Source organism: Canis lupus, chromosome 13 (assembly GCF_048164855.1).
Source record: "Canis lupus baileyi chromosome 13, mCanLup2.hap1, whole genome shotgun sequence".
NCBI lineage: Eukaryota > Metazoa > Chordata > Mammalia > Carnivora > Canidae > Canis > Canis lupus.
In genome coordinates, this window is record NC_132850.1 from 24,895,620 (window position 1) to 24,910,480 (window position 14,861).

Below are 14,861 nucleotides of genomic sequence, written 5' to 3' on the forward strand. Positions count from 1 at the left end.
TTCTGAAATAATTTAACTCAAGAACTTTTGCAGCAGTCTCTCTTTTCCACATCAGGAGCTCTCTACTCACAGAAATGGCAGCTTTAATTTGAAGACGAAAATGACTTGGTCATTTCATTAAGTCTGCAAATAAATGATCACATAACTTCAGATGAGTATTGCTATCTGTTCCCCAAAAGTAAATTTCTTTACTAAGTGCCGCTTTCCAGCTTTCCCACTTGCCACATTTTCCCTTCAGCTACAAAATTTCTCTCACACTATTTAAATATAGGTGAGTTGCTCATGGGTTTCAAAAGCTTTCTGACTTTTACTCTTATCCAATCTTAGAAAAACATTTCACCTATGGATTCTTTCAAAGGGGCCAAAGTCATCTGAAATAACTTCAATTTCATATTCATATTTCTTCCTTGGAAATTATGATGAATAATAGTACCTCATATATTGAGATAAGGACACATCATGGCAAAATCCATGTTGTTTCAGTTGGTAAGTGGAAACTTTCAATGTTTAATTTGCTGGGGAAACTCAATGAGACTCTCCTCTGAGTCCATAATCTCAAAATAAAATTTCCTTGGTTAGTCTTATTGGCTCCTTGCCATATTCTACATTGCCTTATTTTCAGTTTCCTTAAGCTCATAAAAAGTACCTCTGCTCCCACCTCCTTTAGCTGAGTACCCATATTCCCTTGAGAAGAATATCTCTGATAAAATGTCTACGTCTTCTTCTTCCACCAAATCAAAATTTTCATTCATCTCTACATTACACATTTCATTCTCCTTTCTCCGTTTTTCAGAGGAAAGAGTTCTACTAACCTGCAATTAATCTTGAAACCATGCCCGTCCTTTACTGTGGTTGCCCAGCAAAAATTGCTTCCCCTTTGTTTCTTCCTTGGCTGAAAGCATTTTCAATAGGCTCTCTCCAATATTGCCTAGTTTCTCAACTTTTAACCACCTCTCTTCTTCTTTGCCAAACTTCTCAAAGGAGTATTACTCATCGTCTCCATTTCTAAACTTCTAATTGACTCATAAATTCTTTTCATCATAGCTATTCTCCTTCCATTCTATTTTATTGAAACTGTCTTTGCAAACATTTCCAGTGACCTAATTGTAAATCTAATCACCTCATATTAGACAAAATCTTTTATGTCTTCATGGAACATTTGATACTGCTGGTCACCTCCAATCTCCACACTTAAAACTCTCTCTTTCTTTATTGCTTTTTTGTTTCATTAACTATTGACTCAGTTGATTTTTACATCTCTCATTGTTTCTTCCCAGACTTGTATTTGCTTTTTAGGGTAGGTTCTATCTTTGCCTTTATCTATTCATTTTTTCCATATTTCCATTCATTTCCATGGACTTCATAAAGTACTGGTTCTTATCCCAACTCAAGAAATCTTTGTGATGATTTAATGGTGAAATGTATTTAATGCAATGGCCAAAGTCCATAGTCCTATAAGTCCCCCAAACATGAGCTTGGTACCTCTAGCTCTTCTCACCATTATCCTTCTGAATGCAAATGATACTTGATTTGCCCATGTAAATTCTTTAATTTTCCTTATGAAATTGGACTTCAGGGATAAGGCTGGTTACAGATGCAATAAAATGAAATGCTAATTTCCCTAAGAAAATTCCCATTGAAAGTTGGTAAATTCATTGCTTGGAATAAACAAACATTGAATAAAAGCAATATAAAAATATATAGTTCAAAAAATATATAGTTCAGCCTACAATTCAATGTACCAGTATTTTTATGTATAATGCAATCATGTAGAAAAGCTTTTAAAATAAGTACACCTTTATAGTCAGTGAAAATTAGTCTGTCAATTGAGTTTTTACTGTAACTTGTAAATAATCCATTTTGTCTCATTTAATGAAATAATTTTAAAAGTATGTGGGTTTCTGCTAAAGGAGAACACATTGTTAGGAAGTAATCTATTCTTCCTTGCATTTCACTTTATTGTACATTTGTGTGTATGTGTGTGTGTGTGTGTATGTATGTGTGGCTTCCCAATTTTAAGCAGTAACAAAAATACTCTGCAAGAAAGAGAGGCTTTATTGTATTTTCTGTGTCTAAATAACCTGAACTCACCTTTTTACAACAATTGCCTGGAAAATGTATTCAACATTACCAATACAATCTACCTCCATGAAGCTATTTGAAGAGGCATAAAATGACAGCAAATTTTTATTGTGTGTGTGTGTGTATAAAATACTGTTTTATTCTTTCATTTGTATTATTTCCCATTACTAAAATAACAGAAGAAATGCTGGTCATGGTAATACCTCTCTTCTACACAGTTTAATATTTTCTGACACTAGTCCCTTGTTTCTTTCAAAAAAATCATTTTATTTTTCAAAAAAAACTTTTCAAAAAAAACATTTTATTATGTTTATAGTTCAGAACTATAAACATAATACTTTGGTTATCATATACATATTTTACCTTTAACTTTTGGAGGTACCACTTGTCTGCAAAATTGAAAGTGTGGTCACATTTCTTCTCTTCTTAAAAACTCTTATTTGGTTCACTGTTGCCTATAGGAAGAAGCCCAGGCTTCCCTAACTCTGATCTCCCTATCTCTGCAGTCTACTCCCCATCCCTCCTCATGCCTGCTTCCATTCTTATTCTCCAAGTCCATCTGGTAAGCTCTTTAAAGTCACCCTTCAAATTCTAGCTAATTTTTTTCTCTAGAAATATTCTGAAATTTATTGAGATACAATTGACAAATAATATTGTGTAAGTTTAAGGTATGCAATGCAGCAATTTGATATGTGTACATGTTTTTGAATGTTTGCCATAATCAGGTTAGTTAATACATCCATCACCTCACATAATTATCATTTTTTAGTTGTTGGTAGTGAAAAAATTTAATATCTACTGTCTTAGCAAATATTAAGTATACAATACAATATCATTAACTATAGTTACCATGTGTACATAAGATCCCCAATCTTCTTTCTTTCTTTTTTTTAAATTTTTATTTATTTATGATAGTCACAGAGAGAGAGAGAGAGAGAGAGGCAGAGACACAGGCAGAGGGAGAAGCAGGCTCCATGCAGGGAGCCCGACATGGGATTCGATCACGGGTCTCCAGGATCACGCCCTGGGCCAAAGGCAGGCGCTAAACCACTGCGCCACCCAGGGATCCCCCCAATCTTATTTCTTATAACTGAGTTTCTATCCTTTGACAAGCTTCTCTCCATTTCTCCCATACCTCCGGCCCGGAAAACCACCAATCTATTCCATTTCTATAAGTTCAACATTTTTAGGTTCTACATATAAGTAAGGTCATACGGTATTTCTTTGCCTTACTTATTTCCTTTAGTGTAATGTCTCAAAATTCACCTAGGCTGTTGCAAATGACAAAATTTCTCTAGAAGAATTTTTATTATACCATCTGCTTTTCCTCTATGCCCATACAATTAATTACCCTTTTTTTGTAATATTAAAAAACCTTGGGGTGCCTGGGTGACTCAGTTGGTTAAGTGCTTGCCTTCAGCTCAGGTCATGATCCCAGGAGCCTGCTTCTCCTTCTCCCTCTGCCCCTTCTCCTGCTCGTGCTCTCTCTTTCTCACTCTATCTCAAATAAATAAATAAAATCTTTAAAAAAAAACAACCTTGTACTTACTTTTATTTTCACATTAGTCATATTGTATTCAAATTAATTTCTTATAGTGATAAACTGTACATAACATAAAATTTACCATTTTAATCAATTTTATATGTAGAGTTTAGTGACATTAAATATGTTTCCTATATTTGAGAAAACTACTATTCATTAAATATCTGAATTTGTTAATATACTTATACCTAGTGCTTTAACTCAATGCCTGGCAAATGGATGATGCCCAATAAATGTTTGCTGAATTGAGGTATCATGATCAAAATCACACATCAGCTAATTATGTCAATTAATAGTTCTACTCCACTCTAACCTAAGACTTTACAAAAGAAAGGAAAAAATATATATATACTTTCAGTAGTTTTCACTTTACCAAAACAAAACAAAACAAAAATAAACCAAAATAAAACCTTCAATGCTTTCTCATTTCATAAAGTATGGATTCCACACCTTAGTCATGGCATTCAGGGCCCTCTGAAATCTGAGTCTGTCTGCCCCATCTCTCCACCTTCCACTCCCATACCTCTTCATATCCAAATCCTTACTGACACAACACCATCTTTTACTCTTGAAACAGCCAATTTCAGGTTTTTGTTTTTGACCATACTGTCTCCTCAGTCTGAAATGTTTTCCCCCAGTTTTAAAGCCAGATCGATGGGGGAACAGAGGACTAGGTGAGGACAGAGCACATTGACAAGTCCTTGAAACAGGGAGAGTGATCGTGTTCTACAGGCTCAACTGCCTCAATGTTCATACTTTGCTAAGGGCAGAAGGCAATCCTAGCCCGACCCCCGGAGGAGCCTGTGAGTCAATTTAACATATAAAAATTCCTTTAGAAATTTCCTTTATCTCTAAATCCCCAAGACATGTTTTGGCAATCATCCTTCAAGCACACGGCCCACCAATACACATCTGAAGGGTCTCATGACTCAGGTTTTATTAGATGGTAATAAATGACCTTTCCCAATACTAGCTATTTCCTCAAGGTCCTGGAAACCTTCCAAAGTTCCTTAGAGAGTACACTATCCTCAAACCCCTCCCAACTCCCAGGTATATAATCAGCCACCTCTGACAGGCCCAGGGCAGCAGCTCTTCCTGCCCATGGGTCCTGTCACCAGGCTTTAATAAAACCACCATTTTGCACCAAAGACGTCTCAAGAATTCTTTCTTGGTCGTCAGCTCCGGACCTCACCTATATGCCAAAACTTCATCAAACCCATGATGAAGGGAAAACTAGGGAAAACTCAAATTGTCCTTCTAGGGTGAGCCTTCTCTGACCCTTTAGTTGAGAGTAAATACCCTTCTCCTCTCTGTATTTTGGGCCTCTATTTTTTATTTATTTAGTTTTTGCACTAAGTTGTATCTTACATTTATATATTCATCTTCATCACTTGAGGGCAAATTACATGAATTTGCATAATATTTCATTTATCATTTTATTTTGTCCTATTCTTCCTCTCAGAGACTCCGAATTCTCTGCACTTCGTGGTTACTCAATAATTTTATTTGGAAAGAACAAACATCTTGTTCATCTGATCCATATAATCAATGCATTGTTGTTTATCGAGCATACTAAGGTTACTTAAACTTGAATACTAAGGAAAGAACAAAGGAATGATGTGAAAACACTGGTTAGAATAAACGCTAAACAATGAAATTTGATAAATACATGTTAATAATGAGGTTCATATCATTGTAGTGAATACAATAAATACAAATGAACAAGATGCAGTCCATTTTCTCAGGGAACTAACAACCTAGACCTAGACAGATATATAATTAACCCTGATAGTTGTTGAACAGTCCTAATAAATGCTGAAGCAATGAGCTCTAGCAATTTGAACTAAGGAATGCTGACTGTTGGCAAGGAATCATAAAATATTTTATCAAAAAGGTAATGTCTGAACTTCAGTTTAAATGGGAAAATATGATTTCAATGGGCAAATTAGGATTGTGGAAGCATTCCAAGAGAGACATTTGCATAAGTAAAATGCAGGGAAAATGTTGGCTGATTTCAAAAACAATAAAAATAGTTATGTTAATAAGACTTTAGAATGACTCAGTCGGGGCAGTAGGGTTGTAGTACTTAGAGCTAGATTTGTAGGTTAGGACCAATGAAGAGGTTCTTGTTTTTTTTTTATTTTTTTTTTATTTTTATTTATTTATGATAGTCACAGAGAGAGAGAGAGAGAGGCAGAGACACAGGCAGAGGGAGAAGCAGGTTCCATGCACCGGGAGCCCGACATGGGACTTGATCCCGAGTCTCCAGGATCGCGCCCTGGGCCAAAGGCAGGCGCTAAACCGCTGTGCCACCCAGGGATCCCCCCGAAGAGGTTCTTGTTATATGATAATATTATTAACACATGTTAATACAATATATTATTATGTTGTTAATATATTAATATGGTATTCATCACATATAGGTATATACTACATGTTGGAATCCATTATGAGAAATAATCACTATGATTAGAGCTTTGTTTAGCAGGTTTAACCTTGGAGAATTATATAGCAGAGAGGTATCGGAAACAAAAATAAACGAAAACCTACTGTAATATTCCAAGTGAGAATTAATGAAGACCTGAACTATAGTGGCTTTAATGTATGCACACACAAAAAAGAGAGTAAATGGATGGGGGGCGGGTGATTACAGACACGGTTAAATGTAAATATTAGAACTGCCTAAATACAGAGAGTTAACACAAATTCAGAGATAAGAACATTTTGTAGTAGGAGAGAATGGCACATTAGGAGCAATGACCTTTTTGGGCTCGCCTGTAAAATAATAGTAGTATCAAACTACCGGGATCATTCTGCTGATATATATATGTATTTAGCACAGTGCCTTGGAATTTAAAGCACTCAGTAAATATTACCTATTGTTAATGTTAACTCATCAACAGAATCATCTAGTAATGGAAAATGTCATCTAACTCTAAAATATCTTTATAATTTTGTTTATGATATAATGAAGAGTTATTAAAAACACAAATACAACAGAAATATATAGTACATATACTTACAAACAGCAGAGACAACCAATAATGACAGTTTGGTATTTATATGCAAAATTTTTTCTAGTCCTACAATAATGTATTATTATTACTTGTATCTTTTAAATATTTTATTTATTTATTTATTTATTCATGGGAGACACAGAGAGAGAGGCAGAGACAAAGGCAGAGGGAGAAGCCGACTCCATGCAGGGAGCCGGATCTGGGACTTGATCCTTGGACTCCGGGATCACGCAGTGAGCTGAAGGTGGAGGCTCAACCGCTGAGCCACCCAGGCATCCCTTATTACTTGTATTTGTACAACACTGGGATCACCCTATGGAATTGTTTTCTTTTTGTAAAAGAATGTTTTGGAGCTCTTTCCAAATTAGAACATAGAGCTGCCTCATATTCTTTCGAATAAGGTTACTTCTTTCATTGTGTTAATGGGTCATAGGGAATCCATGGGGCTACCTGGAAAAACTAGGTGGAGTTCAGGCCCACCAGTGCATATGGTGCCTTTGTGTAAATGAGAAAACTTGCTCCCTGTAGGCGATGACAGACACACAAGTGCATATCTTGATTAGTGAACCCTAAGCAAGGTTTCATTCTCTCCGCTTTGCCCTGTGCTAGATACCCGTGGCAGAGAACAATCTCTACAACCATTAGCAAAGCTGTGGGGAAATGCCAAACCAACGTTTAAAATCTTTTGTGAAGCTCAGAAGAAAGCATGAACTTTGAGTTACAGATTTTGCCATTTTTTTTCTCCCACAGAAGTCATGGTTGTAGCCTTGGGTGTATGAGAAATAGATGAAGCCTCCTCGGAAGACTTTATATAAAGGAAAGGTATTAAAGGGTGATAACTCCAAAACGTGTGAGAATGGGACAAGATGAGACAGAGAGAGACAGAAATAGGGAGAAATACACAAACAAACACAGAAAGAGAATAATGATATATAGACGATAAATAAAGTCTATTAACGTAATACAATGATAGAATAAACTATCTTCTCAGACTCTACCCATGCATATATATGTATGAATATATTGGCATCACTTGCAGTCTAAACCTCTGCTCTCTGATTTCTTCATTCGGAATTTTGGAACTGAAATAATTCAGGAATATGTTTGGATAAATTCCTTGCTATCTCAACAGTTATTACCACTACCAGAAATTCGTGGATCAAATAGATTCTGATAATATAGTATAATCGCTTGTCAAGCTTGCTATTTGAACTCAGGGAATGCAGAGTTTGAATTATAAAGGACATTTGTAAGTACATTTTCATTTTAATTTAAAATTAAAATCTGAAGCATCAAATGAAAATTTCCCCAAACCCTGCTCATTCAGCCATCTGCAGAATTTTGTTCTAGTACCTGATTGTGTTTGTCTATTACATATTTTTGTTTGATTATGAAGAATGTGTTCTTAATTAGTTCTTTTTTTCTATTAAAAAGGCCCTTTATTTTCTAAAACATTTGCTTCAATTACTCCCTCTAATATTCAAATTTTATCTAGTTCCCCTTTCTAAATTTGACAAGAGTTTAAATTTTTCTAAACGTTTTTGTCAGATTTCTAAATATATTTTATCAACAATACACAATGCCTTGTTTATAGATTTTTTTGTACCAATTGTTATCTAAGAATTCAAATTGCAAGTGTCTTCTGATTTCTCTCTCTCTTTTTTTTTTTTTTTTGATTTTTATAATGAAATGTGAGTTTCATTATGAACTAAGAGTTGGCCTTTCTCCATGCACTGTCTCTCAAGATCATTGATTATTTATAAACAATCTATTGTTAGGAAACTAAGGGAACTTCCCTACCCCCTTCCTCAACCTTGGATATGTGACTTCCTAAATAGGGATTCTGGTTAAGCCACCTGGAATTTGATAAAAATCAAAAACAAAAAGAAAAAAATATTAGAGTTAATAATGAGCACACAATTAGTTTCTTCTTATGCAAATGATGTAAAACAAAACAAAAAGCATTCAAAGGGCTGCAGTAATTGTAGAATAATGTTCATGACTTAAAATATATTTAATCTACCACAAGCAATCAAGTGGACAGTGCTGCCTACAATAGACTACAATAAAATTTGAGGCTAAAATATTTAAGATGATTGTCAAAAGTCGTTCCTCCACTTTAGTTCTCTCAACCATTGTTCTTCCATATCTAATTGACTATTCTGTTGCCATTAATGAAGCAAATTCTCAGAGCCTTACTTGAACTTGAAGTATCTTTTTATTTCGGGGTACATAATTTTGCCAAGGGGTCTCACCACACCTTTCTCTATGATAAATAGAAGCTTTATCACTGCATGGTAAGCAAGGCTTCTACAGTAGTAGTTGCCAAAGTTTCTTTACTCTTATCAATAAAATATTTTGAGGGATGTACCCAAAATAAGTGTACTTTTAAACATACATGAGAATCAAAATTAACAATGATAAAACAAAAAATAATTAAGCATTTAGTATTTTCCTTTTGGACATTCCAGGAATGTATATACTTACTTTATTGGTAAAATCTGTTCTTTTTTAAAAAAAAGACTGAGTCCTTCCTGTCATTATCTATTATTTGAGAAGTTTTCTTCTACTATAATGATTAAGATGTATAAATATTTTATTTCCTTTTGGTTTATTTATTTTATCTATCTATCTATCTATCTATCTATCTATCTATCATCTATCTATCTATAGTCATCAAGTTTGCTAAGATGATCTGGTCACCAAAAATCTTTGTCTATTTGTTTTTAAACTGTTGTGCCACCATTTATGCTTTTAACACTGCTAGCATTTAGCTCACATGGAATTCATTTTTCTTGTATTTAAAAGACCACTTTTTCTAAGGTTTAAATTGTTAAACCTAGAACAAAGGGAAACTTTAAACTTGTTTAATTGGTCTAGCTTATTTTAAATAACAAGGTAATTTATACTAGACAAGATTTTTATCATGGTTTAAAAATGTGTATTTGTGTGTACAATGTAAATTCAAATATTATTTTAATAAGAATGCCTTGATAGTATTTACAATTAATAGCATTAGCTTCTCACATATTTAATTATCTAAAACTAAGACTTTGTAGGATTATTTTAGTATGTCTACTACTAGCAATAGCAATATTTATATCACTGAAATAAATTTCTGGAGAAAAGGGTAGCCTTATAAGTAAATGGGAGAGAAAGAGAGAAAGAGAGAGAGAGAGAGGGAGAGATCGGGCTATTTTGGTGGCCTACACAAATTATTTTTCATGTATTTTATATCTTTTTAATGTATTATTTTATCTATCTATGTATCTCTATATATCTGATCTAATGGCCCTAGTTCATTTGTGTACTAATAACCAAAAGGTAAATTTTTCTAAAGAAAAAAAATAACTCTTTAAATCTGGTAATAAAGATGGCTATTATACTTTAGTCAGGAATGAGAGCAAGAGAAGTAGATTAATGATGCCACTAAACATGGGCATGATGCTTTTAGAAGATAAGAATAATAACCTTAAGGGAAGTATATTTATATCTCCAAGGAGTTAACTTCATTTGTGACATTTTCTAAGTTTACCAGATATTTGACATGTTTTCCAATTTTGAAGCTGTGTTGTACTTTTTGAAAGGACAAGTATTCTGACTGCAATCTTTCTAAGCCCCTTTGTTGCTAGTTCTTGGTAATTTTCTTTTCATCTCTTAGTGACAGATCTGAATCACCAGAAATCAGAAATATGACTCTGGCAACTAGTTTCAACAGAGCTTGTTCAGTGGCATATACAGAATGTCATTTATTTTTTGTGACAGTTTTAATAAAAGTGATGTGAAACACAAGGGCTATAATGTTAGTGATATTGCACCTCAAAAGAGGAGAAAGTTTGGTATGTTACCTCCTGATTAGCAGCAGCTAGTTCTTCTTCCAGTGCAGAGACTCTTTCTAAAGAAACCCTCAGTCGCTCCCTTACCTAGAAGAAAAACCAAAATATGTGCAGTAATGTACATCCCATACATGTTAAACTGTGCTGAATCCATCAACATCATTATCAGAGACAGTCACATTTGGCAAATTATTAAAGTCTTTAGAGCCCGAAGTGCTCATTAATACTATGAATACATTGTCACCTTATAGCATCACTATATCAAGGGATTTCCTTATAAGCAAGTCATTTTAGTGTTCCAAAGGCAGGATTTCCAATGGGGTTGGAGATAGACCTGCTTGTTCTTAATTCTCACTCATAGTAAGTGGAGGCAAGTTCAAAAGCAGATTATGAATTCATCTGTAAAATAGACTTACTGATGAGACATAGGCAAAAAAAGTTCTACTTTTGAAAAAATAATACATGAGCTTCATTTGGCATGAATAACTTCGTAAAGGATTCTCAGAACCCGAAAAATGTTGTCCATTGCTCATACATTTTGTATTAGTAAGAGGTCTATATTGTTACTGAGGGATTGGAAAGTGTTGCTTACTCTGGAATTCCTAACTAGCTTCCTCATACCAAAGGTTAAGCCAATATATTTGTAAAACCAAAAACTCTGCACATTGTTTGAAGGTAATTATGATCTGAAAATAATTGTGATTTGCAAATGTTTCATACATAAATGAAATTCAAAGTAGTTTTTTAATTCTTGCTTTCTTAGAACTTCTAAAATTAAAAAAAAGAAGTTCTAAAATTGATTTAGTTATTATATGTTCAAATCTTTAGATATGTTGCATATTACACATATTTAAAAAGACATTTTTTTATCATGTAAGAAATTTAAGAAATTCAGAAGAAATTTGACTGAATTAAAATGAATGTCTATTGCAGCTTAATTCTCCTTAGAAAAGAATCAACAAAATTCATAGCTTCAAACTGAGATGCAATCCCTGGTGATTTTTTGATTATAAGTTAATAATGATTTTTTTTCACATGGGAATGTTACATTATTTGTACAGTTAACATGTATTTTAATACAATATTGTATTTTTATAAATTCTAATTGTATTAATTCATTGATAGTATAGTTTAATGAATCACAGTTTCCTTTTAAAAAATATGATTTAACTGAAAATATAATATATAGGTTAAGTAATATAGTTTAATTAATTATTACTAAATAATATAAGTTAAATATATAAAATGTATTTAAAAAACTTACATAACAATTTTAATGTTGAATTATAACATTATTTTCCAATTAGTAAACAGACAATAAAGCCAAAAATATATATTATTAATTAATTAAAAATTAATATCATATTAATCTAGAATTTAATTAGAAAATTTATTAAAAATCTCAATCATATTCTTTTGCTGTACAATGAAAACTGATACATATTCAGGTGGCTGGGTGTACTTAATTGCTGAAATATATCTTGAAGAAGAAAGAATAACTGTCCAAGAGGAGTTTAATATTAATTATACTTAGTTATGCCTAAATTCTCTGGAAATTAGTAACATATTAATTGATATTTGATATCAAAGATAATTACACAGGATCTTTTCTGATATTTAGGCATGCTAGATGGACTGCCAGGTACCAGTGCTGTTAGACAAATAATTGTTCATTAAAATGCATGAAACTAATGCTCATTAATAACTGAACAAGAGCTACTTGAAAGGAAATCTTTGATGATTTGACCTGGGGAATACTTTTTTAGGAGCAGCTGGAATAGATGCAAAAGCAGTAAATATCCTGAAGGCTGAAAATAAGGATTGCTGATATGTGGAATGCAGGTATCAATAAAAAATCTTAGTAGATATGCTTGATATTTAACAGGGATGTTGTAAAGTTTTATGCCCACTTCCTAAAATACCAACTAAAAAATATGGGTGTTTTGAGTGAGAAAGGTCTAAGAATCCTAGTGGATGAAAAGAGCACTATGAACCACTCTAACTTAACGATCTCACCGTATGCGACATTGATCAGATCACATTTAGGTTGCTGTGAAGAGGTAAAGGTGTCCTATTTTAAGATATACTGATACATTGGAATGTTTCTAAAAGAGTCATTCAAATCATATAAAAAATGGTTGAAACCAGGCTATTTGTAGGTTAAAATATCTTTCTGACTCTGCTATACTGATAATCATAGAAATTGTTCTAAACTGGTTCCTATTTACCACAAGTTAAGTATTTTTATTCTCATGATATTGAGCCTCCGATGAGTAAAAATCATTAAGCTCATAAAGCAATTTGAAAATAGAATCACTCTTCAATAAATTTAGAGTGGTATCTACAGCCTGAGATTATATTACCCACAAAGTGATGAACCTAAAGCTGTCTTTACAAGAAAATAATTTCTGAATATATTTTGAACTAACTATAAATGTAAAAACTGGTGCTGTAATTATCAATACCATATGATACCAGTGCTTTATTTATATGAGGATAAATTTTAATTAGTATAAATAATAATTATTATTTAGTGGTCTTGTGGAGCTATCTAGATATGATTGATATGCCATGACAAATTATAATTTTAATTTTTTCCTAAATATAAGAACACAATTGATAGCTTTAGCTCTCTACCTTTTCTGATTTTTTTACTATTTAACCACGTTCAATTAATCTATTGTCTGTGCAGTCTTTAAGTTAATATATATCGCTATTTACAGAGCTATAGTATAAGCTCCAAAATATTTATGTACACCTGGAATTTTTTATTTCTAATTTCATCTGTTACATCAGTTTTCTTCATAATGTATATTTCTTCAAAATAATTCAAGAATCTTTTCCCCTAAAGCTGTTCCAAGGCTACTTACATTTTATCCCTGAGGATTTAAAACAAAATAAGTCCCTAAAAATAACAAATGCATCTCAGGATAAAGAGGAACTCTGGTGGAAGAAGCATACATTCCAAATTAAAAGTAAGGTGGTTTCATTTTGGAATGATCATTCCCATAATAGAAAACATTGTAAAGAAATCTCCTTAGACCAGAAGTTCAAATCCAGTTTTGGCAGTGTGATAGCCAATCATACAAATATATAATATATGTGGAGTGCATATATATTTACTGGGCGGTTTTCTTTCTTTCTTTTTTTTTTTTTTTTTGCTTATATTCCCCAGGCATATCCATATGTCTTTTAAAGAAAAAAAAATAGTCAATGAAATCTGAATGATTGCAAAACACATGTATATCTCTCATTTCCTCCAGCCCATGAAATTGATAAACCTATTGGAGAGTGATATCAAAATTGCTGTTGGTCTTAGCTAATTGTGGAAATTTGATCCTCCATTTCAGTGGATATATGAATAAGGACATTAATAATGAAGATTGCTAGTCATTGTGATTGTCCACATCTATGCTCAATTTTTTACACTTTATTACTTCTTCATGTGTATCTTTACCCTCTGTGGTAAAGTTGGTAGTGTCTTGTCCTCAAGACATGGTTAATTGCATCTTATTCTAATCATCTCTATATATTATAACATGATATCCATAGTAGTTAAATTCGAATGTTGTGATTTGTACCCCACCTTCCCTATCCTCTTGAGTGGCTGTGAGCTCTTCTTAGGGAAACTGTCTATGAAGGCACAGATTAATCCCTCACTAACTAAATAAAATGTTATTTAAAACAAAAATGTGGATCAAAACTGATTCCAATAACTATCCTTAGTTTGAAAGCTTTATCAAATGCTGAAATTTACTCACATTAATAGTACTATTCATTAACATTTAATGAGCACTTGACATATGCTAAGTACTGGCTAGGAGTTTTGATGTCAGATTTCACTTAATCCTCATGACAATTCTCTGAGGTATGTACTATTACTCTATTCATTCAAAAGAAGAGGAAACAGATGCATAGAGAAGTTAAGTCACTTGTCCATATCTGTCCAACTACAGAATCCAAGCTCATAATACTTTTTCTTTAGATTGTCTGCACTACTTAGCTGATAAACAGTTCAGTTGCCCTGAACTCACCAATGTCCATGGCACTTCTAGTGAGCTAGTAAATACGATTATACCCTAGAGTCAAGAGTGTAAAATGCTTCATTTAGTTATGCTAAACTCACTCAATGTCTACAGTAAATTATTTCTAGATTCTCAGTTAAACAACAACTATTTTCTTCTTAAATGTACTCACATTCATCAGGTTATTTGTCTTGAATGTTGTTTATTGACTTACAACCATTCTTTCATAAAAGCATCACTCAAGTGATGTGGGAATGTTTATAGGGAAATCTAAAATCATACATCCTCAAGTATTTTCATTCAAGCCATTTAAAACTATTACCTTTTTTCTGGAAAAGCCATGCTCTTTTACATATTG

General features: G+C 32.9%; 1 protein-coding gene across 19 annotated transcripts in view; it reads right to left on the reverse strand.

The window, feature by feature from the left end:
- The window catches only part of PPFIA2 (PTPRF interacting protein alpha 2), a 468,314-nt gene that overhangs the window by 163,644 nt on the left and 289,809 nt on the right, over positions 1-14,861 (reverse strand). For 18 of the 19 annotated variants that reach the window (XM_072772907.1, XM_072772923.1, XM_072772912.1 and 15 more), the window contains one exon: positions 10,491-10,565. The exons of the other annotated variant lie outside the window; for it this stretch is intronic. In XM_072772907.1, coding sequence (XP_072629008.1) covers positions 10,491-10,565 — 75 coding nt within the window. The remainder of the gene's footprint in view (positions 1-10,490; positions 10,566-14,861) is intronic. 19 annotated transcript variants of the gene reach the window in all.